Source organism: Talpa occidentalis, unplaced genomic scaffold (genome assembly GCF_014898055.3).
Source record: "Talpa occidentalis isolate TD23 unplaced genomic scaffold, MPIMG_talOcc4v2.1 talOcc4.16, whole genome shotgun sequence".
Lineage (NCBI taxonomy): Eukaryota > Metazoa > Chordata > Mammalia > Eulipotyphla > Talpidae > Talpa > Talpa occidentalis.
The window spans coordinates 37,983,781-38,001,261 of record NW_023601653.1 but is presented as its reverse complement, the minus strand read 5'-3'; the positions used below and the strand labels follow the sequence as shown (position 1 = coordinate 38,001,261).

The window sequence follows — 17,481 nt, the reverse complement described above, 5'->3', positions numbered from 1 at the left end:
ATCCTACCAAAAGCAATATACAGATTCAATGCTATTCCAATCAAAATCTCAATGGCATTCTTCAAAGAAATAGAACAATTATTGATGAAATTCATATGGAATCACCAAAAACCCCAAATAGCCAAAGCTCTACTGAAAAAAAAGAAGGAAATGGAGGCATCAAACTCCCAGACTTCAAACTATACTACAAAGCCATAATCATCAAAACTGCATGGTATTGGAACAAGAACAGACATACAGACCAATGGAATCGAATAGAAAATCCAGAAATAAACCCACAGATTTATGGTCAACTAATCTTTGACAAAGGAGCAAAGACTATGCATTGGAGCAAAGAAAGTTTGTTCAATAAATGGTGCTGGGAAAACTGGGTCGCTACATGCAAAAGAATGAAGCTTGACCACTACCTCACACCATACACAAAAATCAACTCAAAATGGATTAAAGAACTAGACATAAGACCTGAAACCATAAAATACATAGAAGGAAATATAGGCGAAACACTACGGGATTTGCACATCAAAGACATCTTTACAGACACATCACCCAAAGCAGTGATAGTGAAGACAAAGATAAACAGCTGGGACTACATCAAATTAAAGAGCTTCTGCACAGCAAAAGAGACAATAACAAAAACAAAGAGAAACCCCACCAACTGGGAGAACATTTTTGCACCCAACACTAATGATAAAGGACTGATCACAAAAATCTGCAAAGAGCTGATGAGACTCAGCAACAACAAAGAAAATAATCCTGTCAAAAAATGGGCAGAAGAGCTAAAAAGAAACTTCTCTGAAGAGGAAATGCAAATGGCCAACAGACATATGAAAAAATGTTCAACATCACTTGTAATCAGGGAAATGCAAATCAAAACTACCATGAGATACCATCTCACACCAGTGAGAATGGCACATATTAAAAAAACTAGCAACAACAAATGTTGGCGAGGATGTGGAGAAAAAGGAACTCTTGTGCACTGTTGGTGGGAGTGCAAACTGGTCCAACCACTATGGAGAGCTGTGTGGAGATTTCTGGACCTACTAAACATAGAGCTTCCATATGATCCAGCAATTCCACTCCTAGGTATTTACCCAAAGGACACAGAAACATCAATTCCAAAGAGCACCTGCACTCCTATGTTTATAGCAGCACTGTTTACAATAGCTAAGCTTTGGAAACAACCCAAATGCCCAAAAATAGATGACTGGATCAAGAAGATGTGGTACATATATACCATGGAATATTACTCAGCATTCAAAAAAGATAAACACATGCAATTTGCAGCAACATGGATGGCACTGGAAGGGATCATGCTCAGCGAAATAAGCCAAAAAGAAAAAGAAAAATACCGGATGGTCTCACTCATAGCAGGAATCTAGAAAACTTAAATAAGGGACCAGGAAAATGAATATAAGAAAGTGAAAATCAAAATCAACAAAAAACTATGAACCAGAGACACTTTTTGGGGGGTGGGGGGCGGGAGGGGAAGGATTGGGGTCAGAATGGGGCGTTTGCAATTGTATGGGGGAATATAAAAATAAAATTTAATATTTAAAAAAAAAAAAAAAAAAAAAGAAAAAACATGGAGGGCCAATGAAATTCAAAGTGCACTTAAAATATTACTACTAATATAAAATAAAGATCTACTTCATTTTATTGGAAGCTATCATGCTTGCTGGTATTGCTTTATTGCTGTCATTTCACAAAAATGAAGTTGCATTGCTAAGTTGCAATCTCTAATTACATTTCTCACAGTATGAAGATAAAAGTTGTATGAAGGTCTAGACACTAAAACATTCTGTAAGTCTACTTTCAAAAAACTAGTGAGTGATACTGATTATAACAGTATAGTATTGTTGAATTTAAAGACATTTCCACAACTTTATATTTTATTGGTATAGATACATGGATATTTTTACTCATAGAGATTATGTTTGCCAACTGCATGAGATGATGGTTTTAGATCCTTGAATTTGTACAATGACATCTGTTTACCTAATGTTGTGTGCATTATCAACAATATAATTTTTATATTATTAATAGATCCTGAAGGGTTCATTACATAAAACTATCAACAAGAAGTAAAATTTAAAGGCATCATTTGAAAGACGTTCTCCTTGCCAGGTATAGAAAATTTCATTAGGCATTGATTACAATTGTTTTTAATGATCAAATTCTGAATTCCCTTGGGACTAGACATGATTTTGAAAAGCACACAGTTAAATTCACAAAACTGCACACATCCAGCTGGACATGAAGTACAATGAGAACTTGGATCTGCTGAAAAACAACATAAACCTACAGCTGAACAAATGTTGTGGTACACTGCTGATTTAATTAAATGTCATATTCTTGCTACCAGGGGATTTTTTAGTTTATTCTAATCAATGAGGAACAGTACATACAAATAGCTAAAAGTGTGAAGTACAGTTTTAATTAAACGAAAAAAAATTGAGTCCAAACCAAATGTTTTCTTATTTCTATGACCCAACAAATCACTTGAAGATATTAATAACATGATCTCTGTGTTCTACCAGCAAGGGAGGAAAGGCGAGGATATGGGAAGAAATAATGAGCTCTACTATGTGCCAGGAATCGTGCAAAGTGGTTTACAAATATTATTTCCTTTAATCATTAAATCAACTTTCAATTACATACAACTAAATTCTAGTTCTGGGCCACCTGTCCTTGTTGGCTCATGGCTATTCTGGGAATGCAAAGCGCTGTAATTTTAATTTTGCTACATCTTGCTGACCACAAAATCTTACAGTCAAATCCAAAGTCAACCTAAAGACTTTGGAGATTATCTACAGCTTTAGATCGTCCACACTACTGCTGCTCATCATTTACAAAGATAAATGTGAATGCTGACCACATTTTAATACACTTAATGAAACAGATTTGGTGTTTATATTTTTACTTGCATGACTGGCTCTTGGTGACTGCATTTTCATTTTTGGTACCAGGACATCCTATGTTGCCAAGTAAATTTTACTCATTACTTTAAATGTGCATATGTGGCACTAAAGATGCAATTAAGGGGCCTCCCTAAAGAAGCAAATCTGGTACCTAGAAGTGCTAAGTAGAAATCAATTTCACAATGCAAAAATATTCCTCTTTGGTATGCTGTTTGTACTGTTGTCCATTGTTTCTATATATAAATATGCATGTACTTCTGACTATGAACTGACATTCTCTGTTTTACTAGATGAGATACAACTTCTCTGCCTCTCCTACTCCTATCACAGTAGGAGAGTAAGAGTTTGTAATTTCTCAACTCATTACCTTGGGCTTTCCCATGTGACTTGCTTTGGCCAATCGGATGTTAAGAGATGCAAGCTGAGGCTGAGATGTGCTCACGTGGTACGGCTCCTCCTGCTTCCCCTCTGTCATGGCCACATGACCATTCCCTGGGTAACTGCTGCTCCTGTAGACTAGATGCCCAGGATGAGCCAATGGAGGAGACCCCTCTTCCCTCCTACCTTTTCCCTCTTCCTCTATCATCTATGTCTCTTAGAATTGAGAAGTGAGGGCCTCCCCTGGTGGCACAGCAGTTGAGCGCTGGGCTGCGAAGCTGCCTGCAGCCTTTGCAGTGCCGGTTCAATCCCCAGCTGCCAGCGAGGGTCCCACATGTGCGCAGACCTCTCCTGCTGCACCTGCTGCTCCCCTCAGCAGTTTACTTCATCAGTCTTCCTGTTCTGCTCCCCGCTCTGGCTTGAGTGAATTCTCTCACCCTCCCGTGCTTCTGACTGTACCCAGTTCTTGTATAAATAAATAAATAAATAAATCTTAAAAAAAATATTGACAAGTGAGAAGACCATCACCCAGACGTGCTGTAACACATTTATTGTATTCAAGGAGGACACCTGGCATAAAGCAAATGTAATTTCATTGATGGTTGAACAGTGAGGACTGCTTTTGCCAATCAGATTGGGTGGCTGGCACTTTACATAAAATAAATGAGGTAAATCTGTAGCTTCAAGGTTTGAATAGTGTTTAGAGATGGATAAAGTAAACAACATGTCAGAAATAACATGCTTTCCAACTACTGAAGCTTATAATAAAGAAATTTAGGTGTTAAATAAAAATGGATGAGGAATATGTAATATTTCAAGCCCCATTAGGGGTGATATAACCACCTCTAATATGAAGTGAAGGCACTTCTCTGGACCAGCTTTTAATACACACATACCTAAGATACAATTTGCATCTTTTTTTTTTTTAAAAAGATTTATTTATTTATTTATACAAGCACTGGGTACAGTCAGATGCGCGGGATGGTGAGAGAATTCACCAGAAACAGAGCGGGGAGCAGAACAGGCAGACTGACAAAGTACACTGCTGAGGGGAGCAGCGGGTGCAGCAGGAGAGGTCTGCGCACCATGTGGGACCCTTGCCATTGGCCGGGGATAGAACCAGCGCTGCAGAGGCTGCAGGCAGCTTCACAGCACAGTGCTCAACCGCTGCGCCGCTAGGGAGGCCCATAAGATACAATTTGGTAATATATTCTCTACATACAAGCTCAAAGTGTCACAGAATCTTAGCATCCAAAGATTAGAGCTCATGTAGATCTGCCATTTCATTTTCATAAAGAAACTGAATCTCAGAAATGTTAAGTGGCTTGTCTAAGGTTTCCCTGCCCCCCCCCCACACACACACACATGCACACACACCTTTCCCTTCATTTTTTTCTGGCTAAACCTCAAATTGCTGTGATTCTCCAGTGAGTTACAATCCTGGCCTGGGGCAGCTTATCTCTGGGTAGTCAGCTCTCTCCCTGGACCTCCCTGATGGCAGCTTGCTCCTGGCTCTAGCTGTCTGAGCTCAGTGAAGGGGAGCTCAATAATCCCTTCAATCCTCTCTGAACTCAAAGACCTATTCATTTATCTAAACAAAATAGAAAGAGACAAAAATAATCCTCAGAAAATAGACCTCTCCTATCTGGTACCTCCCATAACATTCACATACTTTTGTGCTTAAAAACTTTTTTCTCCTGTCCATCAGTTTTATTACATGAGAATAGAAAAGCTGGTTGGACTGATTATGATGGGCTTTAACCCCAAAACATTTCTGATATACATCCTCTACTCTTTAACCCCACTAATGTTATATTTATTCAGGATATCACTTTTTTGAGAATATGCCTCTGGGCTCATAGTCTCTGGCCTATTCTTTATTTGAGTTCCTAAAAATGATTAGTCCAAAAACTCAGATCTGAGGATGCTGTTCCTTGGCTTTCTCTTACTGTCTTCATGACACCATCCAAGTTCCACCAATGTGGCCTATCAGGCGCTCCACTGTTTTATTCCTACTTGCCTCACTGGTCTCATCCCTAAGGCTCTCTCTATCATTTCCTTTGTTCTCCAGAAGCTCCAACCCATTTGTGTTCAACCTGTGTAGTGGATTATCTTCTTATCTTCTTGCTGTACCATCTTCCTGGAATATTCTTTTTAATCATTTTCATAAAGAAACTGAACCTTTAAATCTATCCAGAAACCTTAAGCTCATCCATATATTTGATACATCTCCACTATAGGCCTTTATCCCTGAAAGCTATAATAAGAGGTCCTTTTAGAAAGACATGTTTTTTTTATAGATATGCATACCCCTGGTAGTATGAAAATGCTTAATCAAAGAGCAATCGCTCTAGAAAGCTGGCTTCTCTTAACTCTCTGACAATGGTATGAGATAGAGTTTCAAAGCAAATTAATTCTTTTAAAATTTGAGAAAACACAGTACTTTCAATGGAATAAAAATAATTATGGTAATAATGATTGATGCATATGATGGCTGAGTATGAGATGATGATCTAAATACTTTATATGACTATAGCATTACATTTGTACAAAAATTCTACATTACCATAGATAGTCATTTTATAGGTGAGAAACCTAAGGGTCAGAGAACTTTAAATAAAATGTCTAATATCACAAAGGGAGGGGCAGAAAGGACATTTAACTAGTGACACATTTTTACTGACATTTAACAAGTTCTTAACATTTTATTTTACTGCTGACCCTTGCTGAATATGAAGGATCTTGTAAGGTTTGTGAACACAGATTTAAATTGATTCTGTTACATAATCAAGTCAGATTTTCATGTTAAGAGTGGGACTTATGACTGGTTATATACATTCACTCCTGAGTATTCTTGTCTGTTCTAAAGCTTCAAATACTATCTATATTCCCATGACACTTCAATTTATGTTTCCAGCTCAGATCTTTTGCCCAAACTTTAAACCACAATATCTAGCTCTTTTCTTGTCATTTTCTCTTGCCTATAAAACAGGCACCTCAAATACAGCTTTTCAAACAATATACTTACATCTTTCTCCTCAAAAATAAGTTCTGCCCACATTCTTAATTCTCCAGGAACAGCAAACCCATCTTTCTAATTGCTCTGGCTCAAAACCCTGAATTGGTTCTTTTTTTCTTTTTCTTTTTTATAGAGGCATGTTTTATTTATTTATTTGTTTGTTTGTTTGTTTATACATGCACTGGGTACAGTCAGAAGTGCGGGAGAGTGAGAGAATTCACCAGAGCCAGAGTGGGGAACAGAACAGGCAGACCCATGAAATACACTGCTGAGGGGAGCAGCGGGTGCGGCATGAGAGGTCTGCGCACCATGTGGGACCCTCCTCCGGGTGGCCAGGGAGCAGCCGGGGATCGAACCGGTGCCACAGAGGTCACGGGCAGCTTTGCAACCCAGCGCTCAACCGCTGCGCCACCGGGGAGGCCCCGAATTGGTTCTTGACTGCTCTGTTTCTGTACAACCCACATTAGATCCATCAGGGAGTCAATCCCGTTAAAACAGGTGGAGACTGTGATTGCTTTTCAGCATTTCCACCACCATCTCCTACCTGGATCACTGAATATCAGCCACTCAACTGGTCTCCCAGCTTCTACCCTTGTCTTTTACCGTCTAATCTCAACAAAAATCATGTCCCTCCTTTGCCCCAAAGCATGGGGTATCATTCAAAGCAAAAATTTCCTGTATCATTCAAAGCAAAACTTAAGGTCCTTCCAGTAGGATAGGACACACCTATCCTTCTACTACTTCTTGTGCTCATTCTGTCCCATATTGCCTTTCTTAATGTTTCTAGAGCAGCCCCACATACATTCCTGCTTTTTGATCTTAGCACTGGCTGCTGTCTCTTTCTGGAACCCTCTTCCCCCAGAAATCCATATGGTCAACTTTCTTACCTCCTTCAAATTATTGGCTCATGTCATTTCTCAATGAAACTGTTCTTAGTTAGCTTATTTACAATCACAACTCCTTCCCCCGCCCATCCCAGCACTCCCAGCTCCTCTCGCTGCTCTGTTTTCTCTTTCCAACACCATTCATGACCCACAGCATTCATACTACACAAGTTACTTATTTACTTGGGTTTTATTTTCTGTTTTTCCTGCAGAATGTAAACTCCACTGATTTACCCCAAACCCCTAGTACAGAGTGCTATGTGGAATATGGTAAATGTTCAATAAGTCAGTGCTCAACTAATGAATTCTTATATACTGTTAATAATCAATCTGGGTTCTCAGCAGTACAGAGGAGCAAAGAGCTTTCCCAGAGTAGCACCCATGTAAATTGCTTAATAATAGGAGAGGTGATACTAGAACAGCATAGCTAAAAGGCAGGACAAATATGTTCGGTTAAACATTAGGTATACCTCCCAATATGGATTTTGGAGTCTGGGTTCATATATTGAGTTTGCTGCCTACTGCTGTAAAGAAAGATATTTAACTTAAGCCTCTGTAAAAGGAGAATATTACTGCCTATCTTGTAGTGTTGATTGATTTATGTACTATTCATCAAAAATTATCAAGAATAGTGCTAAGCACTGTTCTAAGTGCTTTCCAAATACCAATTCATTTCATCTTCACAACATCTTCATAACAACAAATATTACCCCCATTTTCCAGACACAGAAACTGAGGCAGAAGCTTAACTAATTTTCTCAAAGGCATGTAGTTATAAAAAGGTGGAGCTCAGATTTGAACCTGGTTATCTGGCACCAAAGTGGGCTCCATTATCCAGATTTTCCTTGTGATGAGGACTTAAATGAATCAATGTGAATTTGGTTCCTTATAATGCCAGACATTTAGTAAGCTCTCAAAATGTGTTGATTGTTCTTGTTGTTATTATTATTACCCAATTACTTGATTATAGTGTATTCTGAATCTATTTTCATACCTCACTAATTAACATAACTATACAAGAATCAATATAACACACACTAAACATGTTATTCCCTCTTTTTTTAAAAAAAGATTTATTTATTTATTTATGCAAGAACCAGGGTAAAGGCCAGATGCGTGGGAGGGTGAGAAGATTCACCAGAGATAGAGTGGGGAAGAGAACAGGCAGACTGACAATACACACTGCTGAGGGGAACAGCTGGGGAGACAGGAGAGGTCTGCCACGCCATGTGGGACCCTCGCCTGCCAGCCGGGATCGAACCGGCACTGCAGAGGCTGTGGACAGATTCACAGTGTGGCGCTCAACCGCCTGCGCCACCAGGGGAGGCCCCTAAACATGTTATTCTTTTATTTATTTATTTATTTATTTATTTATGTTTGTTTTTTTTTTTGTTTTGTTTTGTTTTGTTTTGTTTATACATGCACTGGGTACAGTCAGAAGCGCGGGAGGGTGAGAGAATTCACCAGAGCCAGAGCAGGGAACAGAACAGGCAGAAGGACTGAAGTACACTGCTGAGGGGAGCAGCGGGCGGCAGGAGAGGTCTGCGTGCCATGTGGGACCCTCCTCCGGTGGCCGGGGAGCAACTGGGGATCGAACTGGCGCTGAAGTGGCCGCAGGCAGCTTCGCAACCCAGCACTCAACCGCTGAGCCACTGGGGAGGCCCTAAACATGTTATTCTTAAGCCTAGTCACTCAGTATAAAGCCTGGAGGTACTTAATGCAGAGAACTTGTAAATATGTTGACTGTTAAATGCGAAGTAGCTTAAGTGGCAAATACAATGTTCACAGCTCACTTTAATGGAATAGGAGCACTAGCTAATTTCATTGTATATATGCACTTTTTAATTCTTCCTGAGTAGGTTATATATTTATCAATTCTAATATTTCGTTTGGGGAAAATCATGGCTCTGGTCTACTCCCCGGTCATGATTACTTACAGACAGGAGGCAGCTCATATTCAACTTCAAGAACCACTCTTTCCCCGACATTCTTCAGCAAGCTGATGATCTCATCGTGACGGAACTTTGCCAGGTTGATCCCGTTGACAGCTTTGATGTAGTCACCCACATCCAGCTGGTCACTTCTGCAAAAAAAGAGAAAGCCACTCAGTGGGCCCGTCCTCTCCACAGGACTGTCTGACTGTATTTTCCACTTTCCTTTCACGAATAAGCGGCAGGCCTGGGCGCCTGACACAGCACAAACCCCAGCCTCCCAAGATGGTTGAGGACACCCCAGGGTGGGTGAGAGAGAAACAGATTTTTTTTCTCAAGCCCACTGCTAGACTTTGAAAGTCTTGCCCTGGGTCAACTGTGGCCTCTTTGACTTGTTTCTAACCTTTTGCCCCTTCCATTTTTAAAGAGCACCATAAAACAAAGTAAAGAGAAAATGGTTTTTAGTTGTGTCGCCCATAAAGCATTGATTCTCTGGGGGCAGGCTATTCAGATCCTGGACATATGAAGAGTTTTTCTTTTTTCTTATCCCCTCTCATTTTTGCTGCCTGCCTTTTGGGCATTTCACACTTTTCAATAGCTTCTCTGGGAATTTGTCTAGAGCCAAAGAAAGGGTCAGCTCACTTTGCAATTTATTGCTTATAGCAGGACTGGTGAAACAGGATTTGGTGAAGACATTCTAATGAGAGGCTTGGGTTTCTATAACATTCCTGTCTTTCTTCATGACCATAAATAGAGGTTTGGCCATACTGGGGCTTTTAGTCAAATTTAAAATTCACATCACTGACAAAGCAAAATACTTACATAACAACTAGCACACACTAAACTAAGTGAGGCAGACAGGGAGGGAGAAGGGTTGAAGGGTGAGGATAGCAATGGGGGAATTCATGTCACTGATAAGGGCTTTACATAATATTTTCCCCCAAATACAAATACCTAATTCATTTATTTTATGCAAGTCCAGCTCCAATCACACCTCCTTCAGAGAGCCTCCCTAACCCCAGCTCAGCCTGCGGTGCAAGCGGTCACTCCCTCCTCACCTTGAGTGATGCTTACTTGGCAACTTAATAGCCTTGTGCTCTGCAATAAGTCCTGTGTTGCTACTTTTTACTATTACACAACTCTATTATTGCTCCCCAACTTTTCTTGCTTTTTCTTGCTTTTTATAGTTTATCTTCCCTAATAGACTGTAAGCCCTTTTAGGGCAGCTATCTTATCTTTATTTTGGCTTCCTAACTATGAGATGGTCCTTAAATAGTGAATATTTGATGATTGATAATACCCGATATACTGGCATAGCCTACAGTATTTTATTTTTTTTTTTAAGATTTATTTTTATTTATGCATACAAGAGCTGAGGTGTAGGCCAGAGGTGTGTGTGTCAGGGGGTGGGGAGTGTGGTGTTGAGAGGATTCACTAAAGACAGAGTGGGGAGCAGAACTGGAAGATCAACTGAAATCCACCACTGAGGGGAACAGCAAGCAGGCAAGACAGGAGAGGTCTGCGGTGCCATGTGGGTCAGCATCCTGGCTGGGGATAGAACTCATGCTGCAGTGGCTGGCAATAGCTTGATAACCCCTGTGCCACCAGGGAGGCCCAGCCCACAGTATTTTAAATTATAGCATCAATGCAATTCAAAATGATATTCAGCTCCCCATACATACTTGCTTTGGGGGCTATATATGAGAAGCTCTGGAGACACATGAAGGCCTAGCATCACTGTTTGACTGCTGTGGAAAAAGAAGCCTATGGTGAAAGGAAATTAAGGTGCTGTGCTGATATCAGCCTGTTGTGCAAACAATACCTTGGATTATGGAGCAATCAATTGGATTAAGTTTATAAACTGTACAAACAAGTTAATCATCAAACATAATCACTATTTCAGATGACACTTTGTAAGACAAATACTCTAAAACTTAATTTAGGATAACATGGACAGGACTATTGGTATCCAGGATTGAAGGTACATTAACCTCATTTTTAATGAAACCTGACCATTCTAACCCCTCTTTCTGAGCTAAATTTGGAATTTGTCTATACGGCAAGCCCACCACTGCCCAACGGCCAGGGCATTCTGTCTTTGGCAATAACCAGTGCAATTTGCAGTTCAAGGGAACAAGGACAAAATAAGATCTTCTCTAAGCCTGTCCTTTTGGAAATCACCTCTTTGTTGTGATGAAAAGAAAATGTTGCAACAATAAAAACAGAGAACATAGGAGACAAGGAAAATTTTTACGTAGAAACTTGGGGTTGAGCCTCCCATTCTTTCTAGGCTGGCCTTGTCCCACTATGGTAGCATGTTTCCCTCCCCCACCCAGCTTCCCCATGTCATTATGGGTCCTCTGTTCCACATTTAGATGACCAGAGGGTCTTATTTCTGCAGGAGCTAGTCTGCTGCTCAGTGGCACATTTGGAGACTAGATCCAGATGGGCATCTTCAAATTAAAATCTTTTGTGGAGCTGGTTCCTCCTGAGATGACAGGAGACTCTCCCTGGTGACTCTTGCAAAGGCCAGAAAAGCCACATTTCTGAAACACGCCCCACTGTGCTTCTGCCCGGCAGATGGCAGTTGTCATTTATTTATTAGTGACCTTTTCTGATGGAGCTTTAATTTTTGAATTAATTACACCCTGTGTTCCTTTTCCTACATTTCCCTGGGATGCAGTTACCTAGCAGCAATTCCTCCTTGCCGCAGATTAGATACTCTTGGCTTGCCATCCTTATCAATTCCTCCTGATACTGTCAGCCCGAGGGTCGTGCCTTCCTTCTTCATCAGTTCAACGACGGTGGAGCCCTTGAATTCCTCTGTTAAAAGAAAAGCATTTGCCTTATTAAACAAGAGTGGAAGCACAGATGTTTTGTGTGTGGTGGAAGGACACCTCCCCATAAACTCTTTCCACTTTTTCTTTTATGAGAAAAGATCTGTGGCCTCTTTTCCACTGCAATTTGCAGACTATCTCATAAAGATGTGCATGCGGATAAAGCTGAGGCAGATATTACATTATAAGTTATTAAAATGGGCACCAGTGAGGTAGTTCACCCTGAAGTTCACAATAAGTAGTCTGGCATGGCTTATGTACAAATGATAATATTCACCCTTTGTTTTCTGCCATTCTCAAGTGACTTTGTCTGGTTTCTCTTCTTGTAACTCCAAAGGGAAAAAATTGAGAATTGTGAAATAAGGGACTAGAATGTATTTTAAATAATAGTACAAATGCATAAAGCACAACAGCAGACTTCAAGTTCATGGTACATTTCAGCTGAGGGAGTCAACTGACACAAGAGAGCTTTCTACAGGTTTGGGAAAAATCGTATTGACTCTGCACCTTTTTTATTTTACAAAAAACCAAGGACAACATCTTCATGTAATAACTCACATCACTTCTTACAGAATATACCACAATGTGATAAGGTAGGGTTGGTCCTCAGAATCCCCAGGTAACCACCATTAAATCCCTCATTCTCTACTGACAAAGTTTAAAAAACACCACCAGTCTTGTGAAATAATGTCTATATGCCAGGAAGGAACCCAAGTTTTTTGAGTTTAGACACAATAGAACTTTAAGACTATCCTTCCTTCCAGAAATAAAAATAAATAGAGTCAACTCTTACCTATCTAGAAGCTAATTACAATAAATAGTGCTTCAAAATTCTCTGTAATGTTATTCTCCACTGTATGCATACTTTTTAGATATGGGGAAACTGGACAACTTTCCAGTTCCTCCAAAATAAGATTATGAATCAACTTATAAATTCTAGGATATCAAAGACTCATATTTAAATGCAAGAACAGATGTTTCAAAGTCAAAAAATGAAAAGATTACTTTGCACACCCTATCCCCTCTTCCATTATATATAACAGTGAATTATTACTTCAAAAATCTACATCAATTCTTATCACAAAGATTTTTAAATTGTCACTGCTGATGTACTATCCCACTAATCGATGAAAAAGTCAAATTTTGTCAGGGAGGGAAATACTCTCTCATCAGATCTAGTATGGCCAACAGAGTACTTGCAGAAAGAAGGCTACTCTTTCCTCAGTGATGTACAGGATGTCAGGTCCAGCTGGGGCTTCCCAGACTGCCATGTCCTTTGACTCTGTACCCTGCAGACCATTGCTGGAAACCCTTTTCTGGGCAGGTTTACAACACTGCATACCTTTATTGCCCTTGCCCTTCATAGCAGAAGCCAAGGAAGAGTCTACAAGTGCAAATGATGCCAGTTTCATTTACTATATTTTATATGAGATTAAAAAATGACTGAAATTCAACAATCAAAATCCCATCAATGCATAAGAGCCCGGTGTCTTTATATCACTGGCTGGAAGCTATGTAAGGGATGTCCATCACCATGTGCATGTCGCATATGCCCCCTTGAAACAGAACAAAACACCCCCCTCCATATCCCACACAGCACACACAGACCCAAATGACATTTGAAGAGATGAACAAAAAAAGCCCCAACAAGCCCTTTGTGGCAGAAGGCTACATATAAATTATTTAAAAAATAAAGTTAATAAAGTAATGAAAATTACATAATAGGAGATGACTGTTCACATTACAGAGACATAACATGCTAACAATTTTGCCCAAAAGATTTCTTTGCATCTTCTTTAAATATGTAGTGTGATCCTGTATATTTAAGCATTTGATTATAGATCTTTACTCTGAGTGTTGGAAACACAGTTTTTTTAGGGTCTTTCTTTTTTATTTATTTATTTATGCATACAAGAGCTGGGGTACAGGCCAGAGGTGTGTGTGGGGGTGTGAGAGGATTCACTAGTGACAGAATGGGGAGCAGAACAGGTGGACTGACTGAAATACACTTCTTAGGCAAGCAGTGGGCGAGACAGGAAAGGTCTGCTGCACCATATGGGTCAGCTCACTGGCTGGGGATCGAACTCGTGCTGCAGAGGCTGTGGATAGCTTCACAGTGCTGAGACTTATCCACCAGGGAGGTCCCTTTAAGGTCTTTCTTAAAGGTGAATCACAAATGCACAAAGAAGCAGCTATGAAATAGTAATAGCACACAAGTGAGAAACAAGTTTTAATTCATAAATACTTTATTCCTACTCAGGCTTTCAAGAACATACCCTGTATAAGACTGGACACCAGTATGTAGTACAGCCTGTGGGAAGTGGACAATGCAGTTTTCTACAGAGGAATCCAGGCAGGTCCTCCTCAGGTTTCTGACTAAATCCTAAGAATCTAGACAAGCTCAATTTCTTTAGTTTAAATTGATCTGTTTTCAAGCATTAGTCCATCTAGGCTATTTTTAAACCTGGAAGGAGTTAATTATCCTGTAATTAACTATTAAAAAATATTTCAAATCTTTTCCCTAAGAGCTACTTTTAACAACATGAAAGAAAACATTCATGCACCAATTCATTGAGTAATTTGTGCACTCATTGATTCAACCATTTATTGAGTGCAGACCAAGAGTCAGACTAGGAAACTCAAAGATGAAACAAGTTCGAAAAATGACAAACAATCACAGAGGTGAGTGGGTCACAGACCACCACGCCGCAGTGTGGGTTGTGGAGGCAGTGGCCACAGAGGAGATGGTCCTGGCAACAATGTCAACTGAAGGTTGAAGCTGCAAATGCAACATCTATTTCACAATTTTGTCTCTGTCTAATCTGTCTGGATTTATTGATCAGGATTAGCTGAGCAGAATAGACCAAAGCAGGAATCTAAATTAGGCAAAACTCAGGAGTAACAAGAATATTCTTGTAAGAAAATGTGCTGAATCACAAGAATGTTAACTGCCAATAAGTATCTCTAGCCCCTGAAGGATTGACTAAATCTTTATAGTATTTGTGAAGGGTGTAGGAGAAAAGAAGCAGTCTGGAGGGGGAAGGACATGCTACTGGAGTTTGCTTTCTGCTAACCTGTACTCTCCACTAGACTAATCAATCATTTTATGTCTTTTCTGGTGTTTAATGTTTGCATAATGATCTAATGGCAAGGAGAAATGAAGACAGATGCATTCATTTGCATGAGTTCCCTTATATATCAAGGCTTATGGAACAAACTTTCACAGTGAAACAGAGGCACTCGGCAAGCTAATATAGACTGACAATTTCTTTCTTTGTGATTTAACTTGCAAATATCCCTCCCCCAATTAAGAGTACCATGTAACAAAGAATGTGGTCTCTTCAAATTAGTAAGCAGTGAAGTGAACAGATGATGCCCAACTGGCAAAGGAATGAGATGGTTCTGGATTTGATGTTTTCCTTAATCACCATATTTAATTATCTTATAAAAGAAATGAAAGGTTCACATTTGTACCAGTACTCACTCAACATAACAAGAATCTCATTGATAGAATGGGCTTTGCTTGTTTGCAGTTTTTCTTTGGATTTGTAATTCAATCTTCTTAATTACTGAATTCCAGAAAGTTTTAAGACAAGTAACAAAGATGCCTGGCAAAAGCAAAGAAAGATGAAAAAATCTTGCAAACAAGTAAGAAACTTTGATAATAAAGATGGTTACAAAATTAAAATGCAGAAAATCACAGCCTTTACATACATGAACAATGACCAGTTACAAGTTACCATAGAAAAAAATACTCCATTTACAAGAGCCACAAAGGAAAAGTTAGTGAAAAATGTGCAAGATCTATATGAAAGAAATATCAAAAGACTTTCAAGGGGTAGAGTATAAGAGCAGAACAAATAAAAGACATCCCTTTTAGCCATCCAATAAAAACTGACCAGTTTGCCGGACTTTGGACATAAATAGTACTGAACAAAACAGATAAGATTGCTGCTATGTAGGAACTAATATTCCACCGGATAACATAACCCAACTTTCAAGATGTCAGTTCTCCCTAAATTAATCTGTAAATTCACAGTATCAATAAAAATGCCAATAGGATATTTTGGGCAATTGAAAGATTTCATCTTTTATTGCAAAAGTGGAACAGGTATCCTTGCAAAGACTTTGTGGAAAATTGTGTTCCCAAAGCACGCCAGCTCATTGTTGAATGTTGTTGTGAAAAAAACAGAGAGCCCATTTAGGAAGCCTGACTGAAGGAGGTAATGGAGTTATGACTAGATGGTACACTACACACCATATCTTCCCTGAGAGATTATAAAAAGAATCATACACCCCAGAAGCAAGAACCTAGGGTTCATAGGCTAAGAAAGCCTCTGTGTCTGCTCCCCAAACACTGGTCGGAGTCTGGATCTGACGGATATAAAATAAGAAAAAAAAATGAATCACAAGTATAGGGCATCCAGAATCTAGAACTGGCCATCTTAGTGTTTAGTCACACTGCTTTGCATAGAATAAAGGTTATGGCCTAGTAATTTTATTTATTTTGTGGGAAATCTTGGTGCCTGAACATTCGTGCCCAATTGTTTATTTTAAAAACATAATTCGGCTTAGAACAGAAAAAGGGGAATTGGTACTAATTTTTGACAAGTTCCTAAAATTCAGGGGCTCCATAAATAGGGAATTACAAAGAGGACAATTGTAATGATGATGGGAAGGGTTGGGGAGAGCAGCAGTAGATTTGGGTCAAGAAGGTCATTGCAGTAATATAATGTATTAAGTTAGACTAGGTTATATCAACAAATGCAGAAATGGATAATGGCTCAACCACAACAGAGGTTTATTCTGTTCATATGCAAGTCTAAGGCGGGTGTTCCTGAGCAGCGGCCAGCTCCCCTCCAGACAGAGATTCAGGGATCGAGGCTTTTTTCCATTTTGTGCCTCTACTGTCCCATAGGGCTTTGGCCCTCAAACTGTGCACTAATGTTCCTCAAGGTTTCATAGTGGAAATCACGAGGCCTCCATGAACCAATGAACAATTCTGAGGGAAAGACAGTCAGCTAGCTACTTGTTGGACATACAGTACCACCTATTCATTAGAGATATTTCTGGTGAACATTAGATCATATGACATGACTTTTGTTGGTGTACCACCTGCTCAAAGCTAGATTTTTTTGGTGGTTGTGACAAAAAGGAAGTTCCACGTGAAAAATCAGTGTCAAACAGGAAATGAGTTTGTCAATGTTTCATTTGATTAGAAGGTTTCAGAAGCTGTACAATGCCCAACAAGTGCACACAAATCACTGTTAAGCGCTGTGGTTCCTTCAACTTATTTGTATTATTTTCTGCAAATAGCCACTAAGTGGTTACAGTATAATATGTACTATGTTGTTTGGATTATTGCTTAATAAATGGAGGTATGGCTATTTTATTTTGAGCTACAAGTACTGCAAAAACTTACTGAGTCATTAATGTCCATGTGAACTGAGAAAGTTTAGAAACTTCTAAATAGGACTTTATCCTATTGGCAGTCATCCTGTTTTTGTTCACATT

General features: G+C 39.5%; 1 protein-coding gene across 14 annotated transcripts in view; it reads right to left on the bottom strand.

The window, feature by feature from the left end:
- GRIP1 (glutamate receptor interacting protein 1) overlaps positions 1 to 17,481 on the bottom strand; it is a 694,619-nt gene that overhangs the window by 168,168 nt on the left and 508,970 nt on the right. For all 14 annotated transcript variants that reach the window (XM_054696252.1, XM_054696249.1, XM_054696250.1 and 11 more), the window contains 2 exons: positions 11,818 to 11,953; positions 9,137 to 9,282 (listed from right to left, as the gene is read on the bottom strand). In XM_054696252.1, coding sequence (XP_054552227.1) covers positions 9,137 to 9,282; positions 11,818 to 11,953 — 282 coding nt within the window. The remainder of the gene's footprint in view (positions 1 to 9,136; positions 9,283 to 11,817; positions 11,954 to 17,481) is intronic.